The following is a 14,842-nucleotide window of genomic DNA, read 5'->3' as shown; positions in this document are numbered from 1 at the left end:
CTCTCAGAGCCTTTGTGAAAAGGAGATTTTAATGGGGATGAGGGTGTTCTGTGTCTCTGAAGTAGGAGAAAGGGCAGCAGAAAAAGAAGCAGAGCTCAGAAGATGCAGGCACCAAAAACAAGCCTTAAATTGGACTGAAATAAAAGGAAGCCTTAACCTGAGACCAAAAGAAACATGCCGTGGGGTACATTGAACTAGTAATTAGAAGAATTATCACATTATGTTCTCTCAGATGTTTCACATACAGATATTAGCAGTGAAAGTCACCAACACTAAGATCTCAAAGGCAACTCTAGTTGATTTTGTATACATGATGCAAATGCTGTATCTCTGACACTTAAATGTTTTTTGAACTAAATTAGCAAGTGCATTGGAGAAAGATAGAAAGTCAGAATAACATCCCAAAGAGTGTGGAGTAGGTAGATGAGAAGGATAGCAAGGGCAACTGGTTTGCTTGGGCTGGACACACAACTCTTAAGATCTGGACAAACCTCAAGATACTCAACTGTCATTTCCTTCTTGTGTTGTATGTAGACCCTTGAGTACAGATGAAGATCAAAAGATTGCATGAGTGTTGGTATTGGGAAAGGCATTACAACCCTCTGATCCTTGCCTGGCAGGAGAAAGATAACATTCACAAAAGTGAGCTCTCCTGGTGAGGCTATTCACTTGCTCTCCAAGTGTGCTGACCCCTGTTACTTTACTAGGTGTGGAAAACTTGATGGCACATTTGAGGTGCAGGAGACTGTACCCACTCCTGGCTTTGTGCATTCTGGTGAGGTGGCTGCTGGTAGTTAACCTGAGCTTCTTTGGTCTGGAATTCTCTTTGCCTCTTAAAAACAAAGTTAAGAGAAATCTAGGCATATAAAAATGGGGAATGAAGGAAGATAAAGCATAGGAGTAAGTCTCCAAACTGGTCTTCTCTCACCTGCTCCTTCCCCCAGCACCTTCTCTCAGCAGGTAGGTAGAATTTCTTTAGAAATTCAGATGATGTCAGCTTCTGTCCCAAAGCCTCCAATAGCTCCCCATTCCTCCTGAGGTAAAAATCAACATATTATAATTGTTTATAACAGATATCATCTAACTTTTTTCCTCACTTAATCCTCTAATTTTTAAGGTATGTACCCTTTTGCATGCTTTTCAATTAATATCTAAAGTTTTTCAAAAAATAAAAAATAAAAAAGTTTTTCATTATAAGTATAAATGATTGGGTAATATGTAACTTTTGGTAAGTTGTAAATATTGATACTGAAAATAAAACAAAAATTAGAGCATTTGTATGTTTCCAGTAGAATCTACCATAGCTACTCAATAGTTACTATCAAATACTCCACAAGTACATATCTTCACGTACTCTTCTCAACAGTAGGAAATGCCACAGGGATCCTTTTTCTCCATACACCCACATTTCCACTCCACTTCTCACTTCATAGCCCTATCTTTTTTTTTAAAAGATATTATTTATTTATTCATAAGACACGGAGAGAGGGAGAGAGAGAAAGAGAGAGGCAGAGACAGAGACACAGGCACAGGCGGAAGGAGAAGCAGGCTCCACGCAAGGATCCTAGGTCTCCAGGATCACGCTCTGGGCTGAAGGTGGCGCTAAACCACTGAGACACCTGGGCTGCCCTCAAGGCCCTACCTTAATGTAATTTATTTCATACTTGAAAGTCTGCTATTGGTTATTCTTACATACTTCTTAGTAACAAAAATACATATATAAATTTGATTTATAGATTTTATCTATTTCCTGTTACTGTAGGCTTTATGTGTACAAAGAAATTTTTTCTAGGTCCAGTTGCATTTACTTTTAATATATAACTGATTAAAACAGATACAAATTTAACAAAAAACTTAAGTAAATTTATATTAACAGATATAAGATCAGATATTGATACCCCCGTTTTGTGGGTACTAATGTTTATACATACAAAATTAGGAACGAGACTTTGGAAGAGTCCAGTTTAAATGAACAGCCTGTAGCTTAATTGTCATTAGCTTCAGCCTCTGGATGGATGGAGTTGCTTTGGTGTCATTCCTGATATTAGTTCATGTACCATTACCTATTATTCATATTATATATTGCCACAATGAGACAGGATTTAGGATCAATTTTATCCCTAAGCATCTCACTTAAATACTGAGAAAACATGTTATGTAAATAAATGGAAACAGATGGGAGTTTTGTTATAGTAATATCTTTATGCTTTAAGTTGCTTTGGCATTATATGCTAATAATCACTCATGATCTGTCATTATTTTTAATGCTGTCACCTGTCAACTCCATTAGGACTTCTTCTAATATGTTGAAAACAACAAATCAGAAAGCACCCTGTTGCAAAAACACGTTACCCCTCAACTGAGTTCACTTGCTTTCTTAACCTCCACACTGCTATTTCACATCATCCCATTGTGTGGCAACCTAAAGGCACCGTGCCACAGTAAGATTAGGAAAAGGATGAATGGGGAAAGGATGCTGGCCAAAGGGAAAGGAGAAAAGGAAAGGTGTGTGCTCAGGCAGGCTGACTTTAGAAAAGCATGATAGGAAAATGGGACCTAGATATTGATTCTCTTTAAATTGTCTATGTGCCTATTTATCCCTTGGAAAGTCTTTAAATATAGCCAGGCACCTATGCCCCAGTATGAAGATTATTGGTCCACAAAGCCCTACACAGTCCCTGTTCCCCTCATCTTTCTGTCTTTATCCTCTTTTACTCTCATCCTTGCTGTGGTCACACTGACCTCTTTGCTGTTCCTTCAATGTTCAGAGCATTCTCCAGCCTTGAGTATGGAGAAGGCTCCATTCTGCTCCATTCTGCTTAAAAGTCACCTTTATAGTGAGGCCTTCCTCAACTGCCCTATTTTAAACTGCGCACACACACACACACACACACACACACTCAATCTCTCTCTCTCTCTCTCTCTCTCTCTCTCTCTCTCTCTCTCTCTCTCTCTCATATCCCTTATCTTCCTTCTTTTATTTTTCTCTATAACATAGACAGGGATTCAATATATATTTGTTAAATGAATTAATTTCTGTGGGCTATAAATCAGCATGCCCACATAAGCCATAAAAGAGCTCTCCATGGTCTGAAATGATGCTTAGGCTGGGAAACAGGGATTGTCTTAGGATGTGACCATTTTCTGTTCCTAATGGTGCTGCATTGTAGTGTGTCAGGAAGTAGTGTGGGAAGCATATCGGATCTTTCTGGATCGCATCCCTGACCCAGGGGAATACCAGGACTGGGTCAGCATCTGCCAGCAGGAGACTTTCTGCCTTTTCGACATTGGAAAAAATTTCAGCAACTCCCAGGAGCACCTTGATCTTCTTCAGCAGGTGAGTCTAAATGCTGTACGTTTGGAACACTGCTCAAATAGCTCCAAGGCCTCCAGTCCCTGCCCCTTTCAAATTTGTTTCCACTGCATAAGGATTAGTTGAAGAAATGCTTAGAGATAACTGATAAGGCCTACAAGACTTTTATTTTTGCAAAATAGCATTGTACAGGCTGATTGAAGTGAAGTTAAAGGGAAAAGAGGATGAAAATAGACTTTACCTCTTCAGCTGACATTTTACCCTGGTAAAATTACTTTTTATCTTTCTGCAGAGACTAAAACAGAGACACTTCCCTGAGAGGTAAGTACCCAAAATAGAGTGCAGCATGCACTTGACTTTTGAAAGATCATATAATGGAGTGAGACTGAGCTATTGTGCCTTTAGGATATTATGTCAGCACTGAGATCTGTGTAGGTTATTCTGACAGACAAATTATGCATATATTGTGCTAAAGATAAATGAGTATATAAAGGGATCATGGATAGACCCTAACGATTGAGATAGATGTTGGCACTATGTTTGCAGATAAAATGGATTCATTTCTATGTGTTAAGTATCTAATGTGTATTTTCACTTATAAGATATAGAACAATTAAAATAGTTTGACTTTAGAATTTATGATAAACTATTCATTACGTCAGGAAAATACTAATACAATCAGAAAGTAACATGCATTTTGAACTCTCATTTGGTATTCTGTAAAGCATTAGTATTTCTCAAACCAAATTACCGAAGCACTGGGCTATACTCTCAACAAGAACTGAATATCAAATAAGAATCAAAATGAGAAAAAGGCAAGGAAAAGTACATTAGATAAAATGATTAAAGAACAGAAACAAATTCTAAACACAAATTATATACATTTATAGCATTTAGAAATCTAAATCTGAAGATAATACTAAGAGAGACACAAATTTGGCTCTATGAATTACTGACAAGTCTTTATAATGCTTTTCACATTTATTCCTTCATTTCTATTCCCTTTGCCAACAACCTCTTCTAGGACCTTACTAATTTACACTGTGAAAAATGTCAAATATGATCTCCCTAATGGATTTCCCTGCCTCTAACCTCTTCCCCTCCTTAACTTGCATAACTGCTGCTGGATTAATAAGTCTGAAAAGTTCCTTTTCTTACATTGAGCCCTGTTCAATGACTTTCAAAAGATTCCCACATCTTCCTTTTACCCTTCTGAATATCCTCTGCTCACTAGTCCCCTCATGCTCTTGTGTACAGAAGGCTGGGTGGTAAGGATAAAACCACTCATATCCTTTGCCCTGACTCCCAGATAGGGCCAGCTGGAGGGGAGCACGAGATCAGAGACAGAGGATAGGATGAGGTGAGTGAATTTATCACCTCCCCTCACAACCAACTTGCAAAGTCTTTGAGGGCTGTTGTCATCCTTCAGTTTCATCTCAGCTCCTGTCAGGCAGCCTTTCCACAGATCCTTCTCTGTCTCGGGTTCATGGTAAGTGCCCTATTCTCTCACCTCTCCTAAACAAAGGGTGGTTTGAAGATCCCACTATTACCCACCCCTGAGTACTGCACTCGGCCTTGTGGTTGCTCTTTTACCCTTCCCACAATTTAGTAAGTATCCCCCTTTTTTTTTTAAGTTTTCATTTATTTATTCACGAGAGACAGAAAGAGGCAGAGGGAGAAACAGGCTCCCTATGGGGAGCCTAATGCAGGACTCAATCTTGGGACACCAGGATCACACCTTGAGCCAAAGAGAGATGCTCAACCACTGAGCCACCCAGATGCCCCAGTAATCCCTTTTATAAACTTTGTTCAAATTACCCCACAATGAGTGAGTCATCTGTGTCCTGCCAGGACCTTCATTGAGGCAGAGGCCAAACTAATCAACTGAGGCCTTTCACCCCTGACCTTGCCAAATTTGCCTCTATTACCCATGATACACTGTGGCCACCATGCCATTCCTTACTGCACACCAACCAAACCCTACTCATCTGGACTCTGACCCCTAACCTTTCCATCTTGCCCAGAAGAACCTGCTTTTCCATGTTACCTATCCAAAGCCTACTCTCCTTGAAGCTCCTAGTGGAGTCCCACCTGGATCCCATGATGTCTTCACACCTGTTTGAGCCTGCAGCAATATCTTCCTGCTTTGAACTTTGTACTTTTTGGCACTTAGATTTTTATTTAATACTGCTTTGCGCTATTTTCCTGTAAGAATTTAAACTCCTCAAGAGCAGGAACTGTTTTATATCTCTCCACCCACCACCACAGACCTGAGCAAAGTCCTCATATATTTTGTTAATTGATACTTCTACTGAGCCGCTCTTTAGAAATTCTTAAAAATTGTTACCAGAAGAAATAATGTAATTGAGGAAAATCTTAGTACTAGAGTATTAACTTTGTTCACATGACACAGAGATATTCACTTTTCTGATTTAACTATAGGATGATACTCCTCCATTTCAAAAAAAAAAAAAAAGTAAAGCAGAGGCCATCCATCCAAGAAAAAAATCCAACAGAATGTACCAAGATTTGATGGAAAAACATTAAAAATTACAGGAAACAGTTACCCAAGACAGAAATAGAAAGAAAAAGAATCATCCCACCCACTCCTGTGTCTACCAACATTGCTAGAAAGAATTCCTAAGGAGAAAGAGACAAACATTTTACATTAACTATGATTACTGAGTTGGGAAGGAAGGAAGGAAGGAAGGAAGGAAGGAAGGAAGGAAGGAAGGAAGGAAGGAAGGAAAGCAGGCAGGCCTGTTATTTCAAACATTTCTAGAAAGACAAAACAGAAAATATTCTCACCTGAGTAGCCCATAAATCTGCCACTTTCAAATGACTTAAAAATAAAAGCCAGTGAAAGAACCCAGTGTCTCAGCTTCCCAAATTATAACTTCTGAGTGATGGTCTAGATTGCCATTATAGTGGCAGAATCACACCCAGTAGCAAAGGATGAAGAAATAGCATCTGAAACAGTGTCCTGCACAAAGTGGGCTATTGACTTGTAACCAATACCATAGCCAGCACTTTAATAACTATTCCTCTTGGTTGTGGTCTTTTCTTACAGCAGAATGAAACAAAAATATCAAAGTTATGATAGAAAAGAGATCTTACTATAAACAAAGTTTCTCTAAAGTGAAAAAAAGGAAAATTATTTAAATCAAAAATGCTGTAATGTTTGATATGAGAGCTCTATAAATATGATATCCATAAAAACTATTTCTTAAGCATATAGCATAAAACTAGCAGAAACAAACAAGTATACCTAATTCCAAAACAGTCTGTATTTATATTTAGTCTGTGTGCACCAATACAGTCCTCCATGTTTACATCTCTTCTGGTTGGTCAAAGTCCATGCTAGGCCAACGAATAACATTTTGTATATTCCCTCTATTAGGACTTTGGCAAAATTTTGTATGTTAGAAATACATATGTAGATAGTCCCACTGTTTATAGCCAATCTAGATGACTCTACAGCACAGAGACTCTACAGACTCCACACTGCAGAGGGATGATGGTCTTCCCATCATCATGAGTCACAGAAAATTGGATCAAATATATTGGTCAGGGCAGCCCCAGTGGTGCAGCAGTTTAGTGCCACCTGCAGCCCAGAGTGTGATCCTGGAGACCCGGGATTGAGTCCCAGGGCAAGCTCCCTTCATGGAGCCTGCTTCTCCCTCTGCCTGTGTCTCTGCCTCTCTCTCTCTCTCTCTCTCTCTCTCTCAAATAAATAAATAAATAAATAAATAAATAAATAAATAAATAATCTTTAAAAAAGAAAAACTCATCTGATTTAAAAATATATATATATATATGTCAACTATGACTATATTGTACTAATACAGACACAAGTTATAAGACCTAATAGCTTATAGTAACAAATCTTTCAGTGAGCTTCAAAAGATATCACTACTGCTACTCCTTTCTACATAAAGCTTGACAGAATGGGCCAACATTGTATGCAGACAACTATAACCATACCCTTGGATTTGCCCTTAGATATCTTCCAGAATGCCACTGCATGGCACTGCAAACCTACCCATATCTGTAGCAGGCAATGGTTGTGTCCAAAATAGGGATTTAATATACCTGCATTATCCAGAAATCTCCCTCTATCCTATTACTATAACCACCAGAGTTACTTTAGTAAATAAACTTAAGGACTCTCTGGATTTGCAGGTTTGAGGATCCAAGAGTTTAGCAAGAACATTCAGCCGTAAATCATGTCATGCAATTATCTTTGATGTCGAGGACATGAGTGCAAGCACAATGGGACTATGAAACATCAAACCCCAAAGACCAGTTTTGCTTACAATGAAAATGCTCCCCAGGACCACATGAAAGATGCTTAAGGAAAACCCTGGAATCAAACATAACTATTTTCAGGGGTTGTTTGAATTTTTCTTTAATGAAAGTACATTTAAAGTTTACTTCTATAATGAAAAAATAGGAAAACCTAGTTTTAAAGGACTTTTCTCTAACTTTTAAGTCTATTGAGTATAGGAAAAGTAAATGCATTTCCCTTATAGTTATCAAGCTCCTTTTTTACCACCTCTTCTTTTTTTTTCTGCTGTGGTGTAGAAAAGATGAAATATCTACAGAGGAGACATTAGGAGAGCCTGATGAGACCCCTGTGTTTTCTACAGGTAAGCTTAGATCTTCTCATTTACCTGCTCCTGAACCTTAATTCAAATGATCATGGAAGTATATTATTTAAAAAGCAATCCTTAATTGAAGTTGACAAGATTTACAATATACTTTCTCAAAACTAACAGATATTTCTAGCTTTATAAAATAATTTAAATGCATTGTATAAAACTTGGAAAATCTAGAAAAGAATAAACGTAAAACCAAATCACTTATTACCCTACAATTTGGAGACAATCATTACCAATATGTTCAAACAAGTTAATTCAAGATAAATATCTGTCTGGCATCCTTTATGTAGTCACAAATGGAAAAATTAACTAGATCACACTGGCAAAACCATTTAACTGTAATATATCTAGAATTGCACCAAACTAGGACAGCACCTAGAAGAGAAGAATGGAGAATTCAATTAGGATCAAAAGTTTGAGTTATATTTTCCCAAGAACATATTTATACGACATTTTTAAAAAATGAGGTAAGAGAGAAACACCTGTAAACTCCAGAATGACAGAAAAAGTATATGAAATTTTGACCTTGTTCTAATGTAAACCTCTCCAATCTCATTTTTGTGCCTGTGATGTTTTTCATTTCCACAGATGCTGTCAGTGTCTCTCTTGGACCCTTCCCTCTCACTCTCGATGACACACTCCTCAATGACACCAAGATGCCTACAATAGTAAGGAGTTCTGAGAGTCAATCTAGCTTTTTCCATGCCTGTTATTATTTTATTAGTAACACAAGAAAAGAGAATGGGTGAACTGGCCTTTTAATATTACTAGTGCTGCTTTTTTTTATCATTCCAATTAAGAGTCAGTGACTTCATCCTATTCAGTATTCTTCCTTCTCCTAGGGACTGAGGAAAAAAAATAGATTGAAAGCTAGAATAAGGTGGGAAGAATTGCAAGAAGCAACTTAATTATAAACTCCAGGAAGGCAGGGGCACCTTTTCCCCCAGTACCTAACAGAAGCTTGTATACAGCAGGTATTCACCAAACGCTAGAATAAATGAATGAATAAGCCTATCAATCAATCAGTCAAGTTCCTTCTCCACCAAGTGTAATCTTATGATGACAGTAAGGGAAAAAGTATTGCTTTCAGTCATCGCCAGCGTGAATAGGTCAGACAAATATCAAAATGACTGAAATCCTTTGTGTCAAATGGGTGAAAATAAAAACAGTGTTCTCAAGGCAAAGAGGAGCACTGACCACAATGCTATCTTTGTGTGAAAAGGCCTGAAAGAGGAGAGGATATGTTACAGAATTTAATAGTGGTTATCCAAGAAGGGGGCCATTTTAACCACTCCAAAATCTTTGAGCCAAACACTTGTTGCTGAAGCCAGGAATCTCTGTTCCCTCTACTCTGGAGTGACAAGATTGTGGCAGCAGAAGTGGGAAGCAAATTCACAAGGGGGCAGGGGTATAGGGGTGACACATCAGAGCCTGAATCTCCTCTAACAGTGCCACTGCAACCATAACTTCCCTAACTTCCCTGTGGTCTGCAAGACTTCACTAGCCTTTCCTCTCCTGAGAACCTCCCCTAGGTGATGAGAGCAAGAAATTCAGTCTCACCAGCTCTGCATGAAAATTCGGGGATGAGAACCCTGCTGGCCATTCTATCTGGCCTATAGGCCAGATAGCTGTGGATTTGCTGGAACTACTGCTATGAACAAAGAATTAAAATGTTCCATTTTTCTCAAAATTACTATTCCATGAACAGTCAAAAGTACTGTTGGAAAAAATTATTGAGATTAAACTTATTCACTATAAAATTTCAAAGATGACTTCAGTTCACCTTCTCTTTTCTCATATTACTTATATCCCATATTCTTCAAAATCTAATATAGGCCCCCCCTTCTGCAGTAAATATCCCCTGAACATCTCATTCCATATTCATCACATTCTCCTCTTAACCTTTTTACCACCTGCACCCATCACTTTTGTTCAGCAAATGTTTTACTAAAATCCTCTGATGTGCCAGGCATTGGGATATGTGCCAAAGATCCTAAGACACACTTCCTGCCTTCAATATTTGTGTTATTGTATAATGCAAATAAGTACAACAAAAATAATTTAAATGCTGTACTTGAAGATGACAAATGTATAGAATGGAACAGAATGGTAGACCAGGACAGGTTGCAAAGTATGTAACCTCTAGTCATGAATGTTCACAAAGAGTTTTGTGCATAAGTGGCCACATTTTTTTTAAACTTTGGGAGATTTAATGAATAATACTGGATTCAGGAGATTACATGTGGGTTGACAAGATTAGCACATAAAAAGACTCTATGTGAATATGGCATAGGTATTAAATGAAAAATTCAAATATTATTCTTTGCTACAAGACATTAGAGGAGGCAAAGATTTCTACCCTAAATGATCAGAGGAAATATTATTTTAAATGAACCATCAAATATTAGTAGGAAGTAAAAAAATGTGTGTGTGTGTGTGTGTGTGTGTGTGTCCCCATATGTTTTAGTGCTGGAGGTCAGCATGGGGAGCAGTGAGGTGAGTCTCCAGTCAGGAGACTAGCACAAGCAATGTGCTATCTCATCAACAGTGAATAAGCTATCTGATAGTCAACGCAGGGAGAAATGACACAGACTAAAATTGTTCAAACAGCAACAATTCCATTTAGAATTGCACCAAAAATAATAAGATATCTAGGAATAAACCCAAACAAAGAGGTGAAAAACCTGTACTCTGAAAACTATAAAATACTGATGAAAGAAACTGAATATGACACAAAGACATAGAAGGGCATTCCATGCTCATGGGTTGGAAAAATAAATACTCTTAAAACATCTATACTACCTGAAGCAATTTACACATTTAGTGCAATCCCTATCAAAATAGTATTTTTCACAGAGCTGGAACAAACTATCATAAAATTTGTGTGGACCCACAAAAAAAAACAAATAGTCAAAGCAATCTTGACAAAGAAAAGCAAAGCTGGGGGCATCACAATTCCAGACTTCAAGTTATATTACAAAGCTGTAGTAATCAATACAGTATGGTAACTGGCACAAAAATAAACATGTAGATCAATGGAACTGAATAGAAAACCCAGAGATACACCCACACTATATAGTCAACTAATCTTCATCAAAATAGGAGAGAATATCCAATGGGAAAAGGACAGTCTCTTCACAAATAGTGTTGGGAAAACTGGACAGCAGCATGCGAAAGAAAGAAATTGGACCATTTTTCTTACACCATACATAAAAATAAATTTAAAGTGGATGAAAGACCTAAATGTGAGACAAGATACTATAAAAATCCTAGAAGGGAATACAGACAGTAACCTCTTTGACATCGGCCTTAGCAACTTATTTCTAGATATGTCTCCTAAGGCAAAGGAAATAAAAGCAAAAATAAACTACTGGGACTACATCAAAATAAAAGACGTCTACACAGCAAAGAAAATAATCAATAAAACTAAAAGGCAGCCTATGGGATGGGAGAAGATATTTGTAAATGGTATATATCATAAAGGGTTAGTACCCAAATATATAAAGAACTTATAAAAAGTCAACACCCCAAAAACAAATAATCCAATTTAAAAAGGGTCAGATTCAAAAAATAAATAAATAAATAAATAGGGTCAGAGGATATGAATAAACACTTTTTCCAAAGAAGACATACAGATGGCCAGGAGACATATGAAACAATGTTCATCATCGCTTACCATCAGACAAATGCAAAACAAAACTATGAGATGTCACCTCACACTTGTCAGAATGGCTAAAATCAGCAACTTAAGAAATAACGGTGTTGGCAAGGATGTGGAGAAAAAGGAACCCTCTTTGCACCATTGGTGGGAATGCAAACTAGTGCAGCCACTCTGTAGAACAGTATGGAGTTTCCTCAAAAAGTTGACAATAGAGCTAACCTATGATCCAGTAATTACACCCCTGGGAATTTACCCAAATAATACAAAAACACTAATTCATAGAGATACAGGTACCCCTATGTTTACAGCAGCATTATTTACAATAGCCAAAATATGGAAACAGCCCAAATATCTATCAGCTGATGAATGAATAAAGAAGATGTGGTATGTATATACAATGGAATATTATTTAGCCATAAAAAAGAACGAAATCTTGCCATTTGCAAGGATGTGGATGGAGCTGGAGAGCATAATACTAAGTGATAATAAGTCAGTCAGAGAAAGGAAAATACCATATGATTTCATTTCCATGTGGAATTTAAGACACAAAACAAATCAGAAAAGGGAAAAAGAAAGAAAGAGAGAAACCAAGAAACAGACTGTTAGCTATACAGAACAAATTGAGGGTTACCAGGGAGGAAGTGGTAGGGGGGAATGGGTGAAATAGGTGATGGGGATGAAGAAGGGCACTTGTCATGATGAGCGCCGGCTGCTGTATGGAAGTGTTGACTCATTATATTCTATACCTGAAACTAATATAACATTGTATGTTAGCTAACTGCAATTAAAATAAAAACTTTTTTAAGAATAAGATTTTCTACCTGGGCCTACTCAGAAGTTTAATAACAAAAAGAAAAAAAATTTAATAAAAAATAAATAAAATTGTTCAGATTAGAGTCAGATTGTGGAGAGCCTTGTGTGTCAGGAAAAAAGTTTAGATTTTTATCCCATAGGTAATAGAGTATTACTGAGGATATTTTTCTTTTAACTTCCCATAGGTCCTAGCACTGTTCTATACCCTTACAGATGCTTAATGTGTGTTATCTCAATGAATGAATGAATGAATGAATGAATGAGAAAGAAAGAAAGAAAGAAAGAAAGAAAGAAAGAAAGAAAGAAAGAAAAAGAAAGAAATCTTTTTGTTAAACAAACATCAGTAGTTTGGCAAGTGTGAATCTACATCCTCCATGTGCCCAATTAAAGTTAGAGGCTGTGCTGCTGTCCACTGCCCATGGAAGAGAGGAGTTTGTGATAAGAAATGAGGAGAAACTACATGAGATTTGTCCCGCATGTCATTTTCTATTGGTTGGTCTCTTCTTTCTGCTTCCACAGCTCTATTTTCACTAATAAGAGAATATGTACATTACCAAAGATAGTCAATTTTCTACAGATATGTGTTTTACTCTTTTAAGAAAGCTGTTCAGATTTCATGATTATCTGGGTACCCAATACTGAAAATTTGTCAAACCTCAAGTTTGAAACCCAGCTCTAGGCTTGCTCTGTACCCAGGGAGCCCAGGTGAATTCAGAGCGGTGAGACACTCCTTCCTGTTCACAGTCCAGAGGGCAAGAAGGATGACCCCTGGCCCTTGTGATCAGAGGTCAAATCCAGATCCTCAGAAAAGTGCTTCTCTTTTAAGCCACATGCTACCAAAGGTGGTCCAAATATGCCATTCCTTTTGAGAGATATTTCAAACCATCTCTTGACCTGTAAGTGCTTGCTAACTAGCTTCAATGTGAAGTTTAAGTACAAATGGTCTCATTAAACCAGTCTAGGCTCTTATCTTAAAATGAATATATTAAGTAATATCTCAGCATCCTTAGGTTATTTTGTATAATCTGGTCCTCATCAAAGAGTATTCATAAAGTTACACAAGAATGTGGTACAATCCCAGTGATGCTCTGGCAATATATATGAATTATATGTGTGTGTATATATATATGTGTGTGTGTAAATGCTTTCATGGAAAGCACATAGTCATAAAACTACAGTGTTTTCAAGGATCCTAAATAGTTAACTCATTGGCGCTTTGGTACTTTGTCAATAAAATTCAGAGGACACTTCTAGTTAATAGGATTTTAATTCTAAAAGCACTTGAGCTTTCATAATCTACTTCTTGAGACAATAGCAATATATATTATTTAATATTACCATATGCTTTTGGTTTATGCTAATAGATGATCCTTTATTTTTTTAATTTAGGAAAGTAAAGTAGAATCCACTAAGATATCTGAGGGCCCACTGGAGCAGAAGGTAGAGCTGAGCATCACTCTGACAAACCAGAGGTTTAAGGCAGAGCTCACTGACTCACAGTCCCCATATTATCAGGAGCTAGCAGAAAAGTCTCAACTCCAGGTAAGTGAACCCACCCCACACAACCACAGCCTAAGTCATGATTCAGAATCTGAGAGCCAGCAGCTAAACTCTTTGAGCTGATAGTTCCAACTTTTTATAATTAAGCATTGATTTTTAACCATTAGAAAGATATAAAAAACTGTAATAGGTCCAAAATGTTAGAGCACCTGGATCTCTAGAAAAGTATTTCTATTCCAGCTTCTCTATCTTAAAAGTCACTTACATTTAGGGCTTCTTTAAATACTAGTAGGTTTTTAAATCTCCTTTAACTGAAAGTCATTAAGCACATAGTCTATACATCTAAAGTGTTCATGTAAGAACCAACCAAGGAATATGCTGTTTTTTTTAATATGCTGGTTTGAAATATTTTTTTAACCCGTATTAGTCTCACATAATATTTCTACTTTTGCAGTTTGATGCAATTTGAAACCATGATATTTTTCATGGGTGATAGTAAAAGGCAGTTATGTTGTCCATGCCAGCCACTAAACTTAGGAGCTGCCCCAAGATGTCTTTTCTGTCTATGACCATCATCACCTCCGCCTGCCTCTTCATTTCCTGCAGGATGAATCCAAACTACTGTGCTGACAGGTCGCATTTCTAGGCCGTGCTAAGAGTCCTGCCTTCCTTTCCAGCCTCATCTTAACACTAGCTACTCCCCCTCCTTTGCACAGAGGTACAACTGCTTAGAAATCTCTTCTCACCTTTAGCTTTTCCATAAGCTATCTGCAGTGGGTTTCATTTTACCAACTCATTCAGGGGAAGTCCTCTCTACCCATCCTGGGTTCAGTATCAATCCTCTGAGCTAACATACAGTGCCCGTTGCTGTCACAACATTTATCACCCTGTCTT

At 37.5% G+C, this 14,842-nt stretch overlaps 1 protein-coding gene across 1 annotated transcript in view; it reads left to right on the top strand.

Annotated features, from left to right (window-relative positions):
- IMPG1 (interphotoreceptor matrix proteoglycan 1) overlaps positions 1 to 14,842 on the top strand; it is a 129,692-nt gene that overhangs the window by 29,450 nt on the left and 85,400 nt on the right. The window contains exons 3-7 of the mRNA XM_055329616.1: positions 3,171 to 3,337; positions 3,606 to 3,634; positions 7,898 to 7,962; positions 8,563 to 8,642; positions 13,838 to 13,990. Of these exons, the coding sequence (XP_055185591.1) occupies positions 3,171 to 3,337; positions 3,606 to 3,634; positions 7,898 to 7,962; positions 8,563 to 8,642; positions 13,838 to 13,990 (494 nt within the window). The remainder of the gene's footprint in view (positions 1 to 3,170; positions 3,338 to 3,605; positions 3,635 to 7,897; positions 7,963 to 8,562; positions 8,643 to 13,837; positions 13,991 to 14,842) is intronic.

This window comes from Nyctereutes procyonoides, unplaced genomic scaffold (assembly GCF_905146905.1).
Source record: "Nyctereutes procyonoides isolate TBG_1078 unplaced genomic scaffold, NYPRO_anot_genome, whole genome shotgun sequence".
In the NCBI taxonomy this organism is placed as follows: Eukaryota; Metazoa; Chordata; class Mammalia; order Carnivora; family Canidae; genus Nyctereutes; species Nyctereutes procyonoides.
Note: the sequence above shows the minus strand (reverse complement) of the source record. Positions and strands in the feature narration are given on the sequence as shown.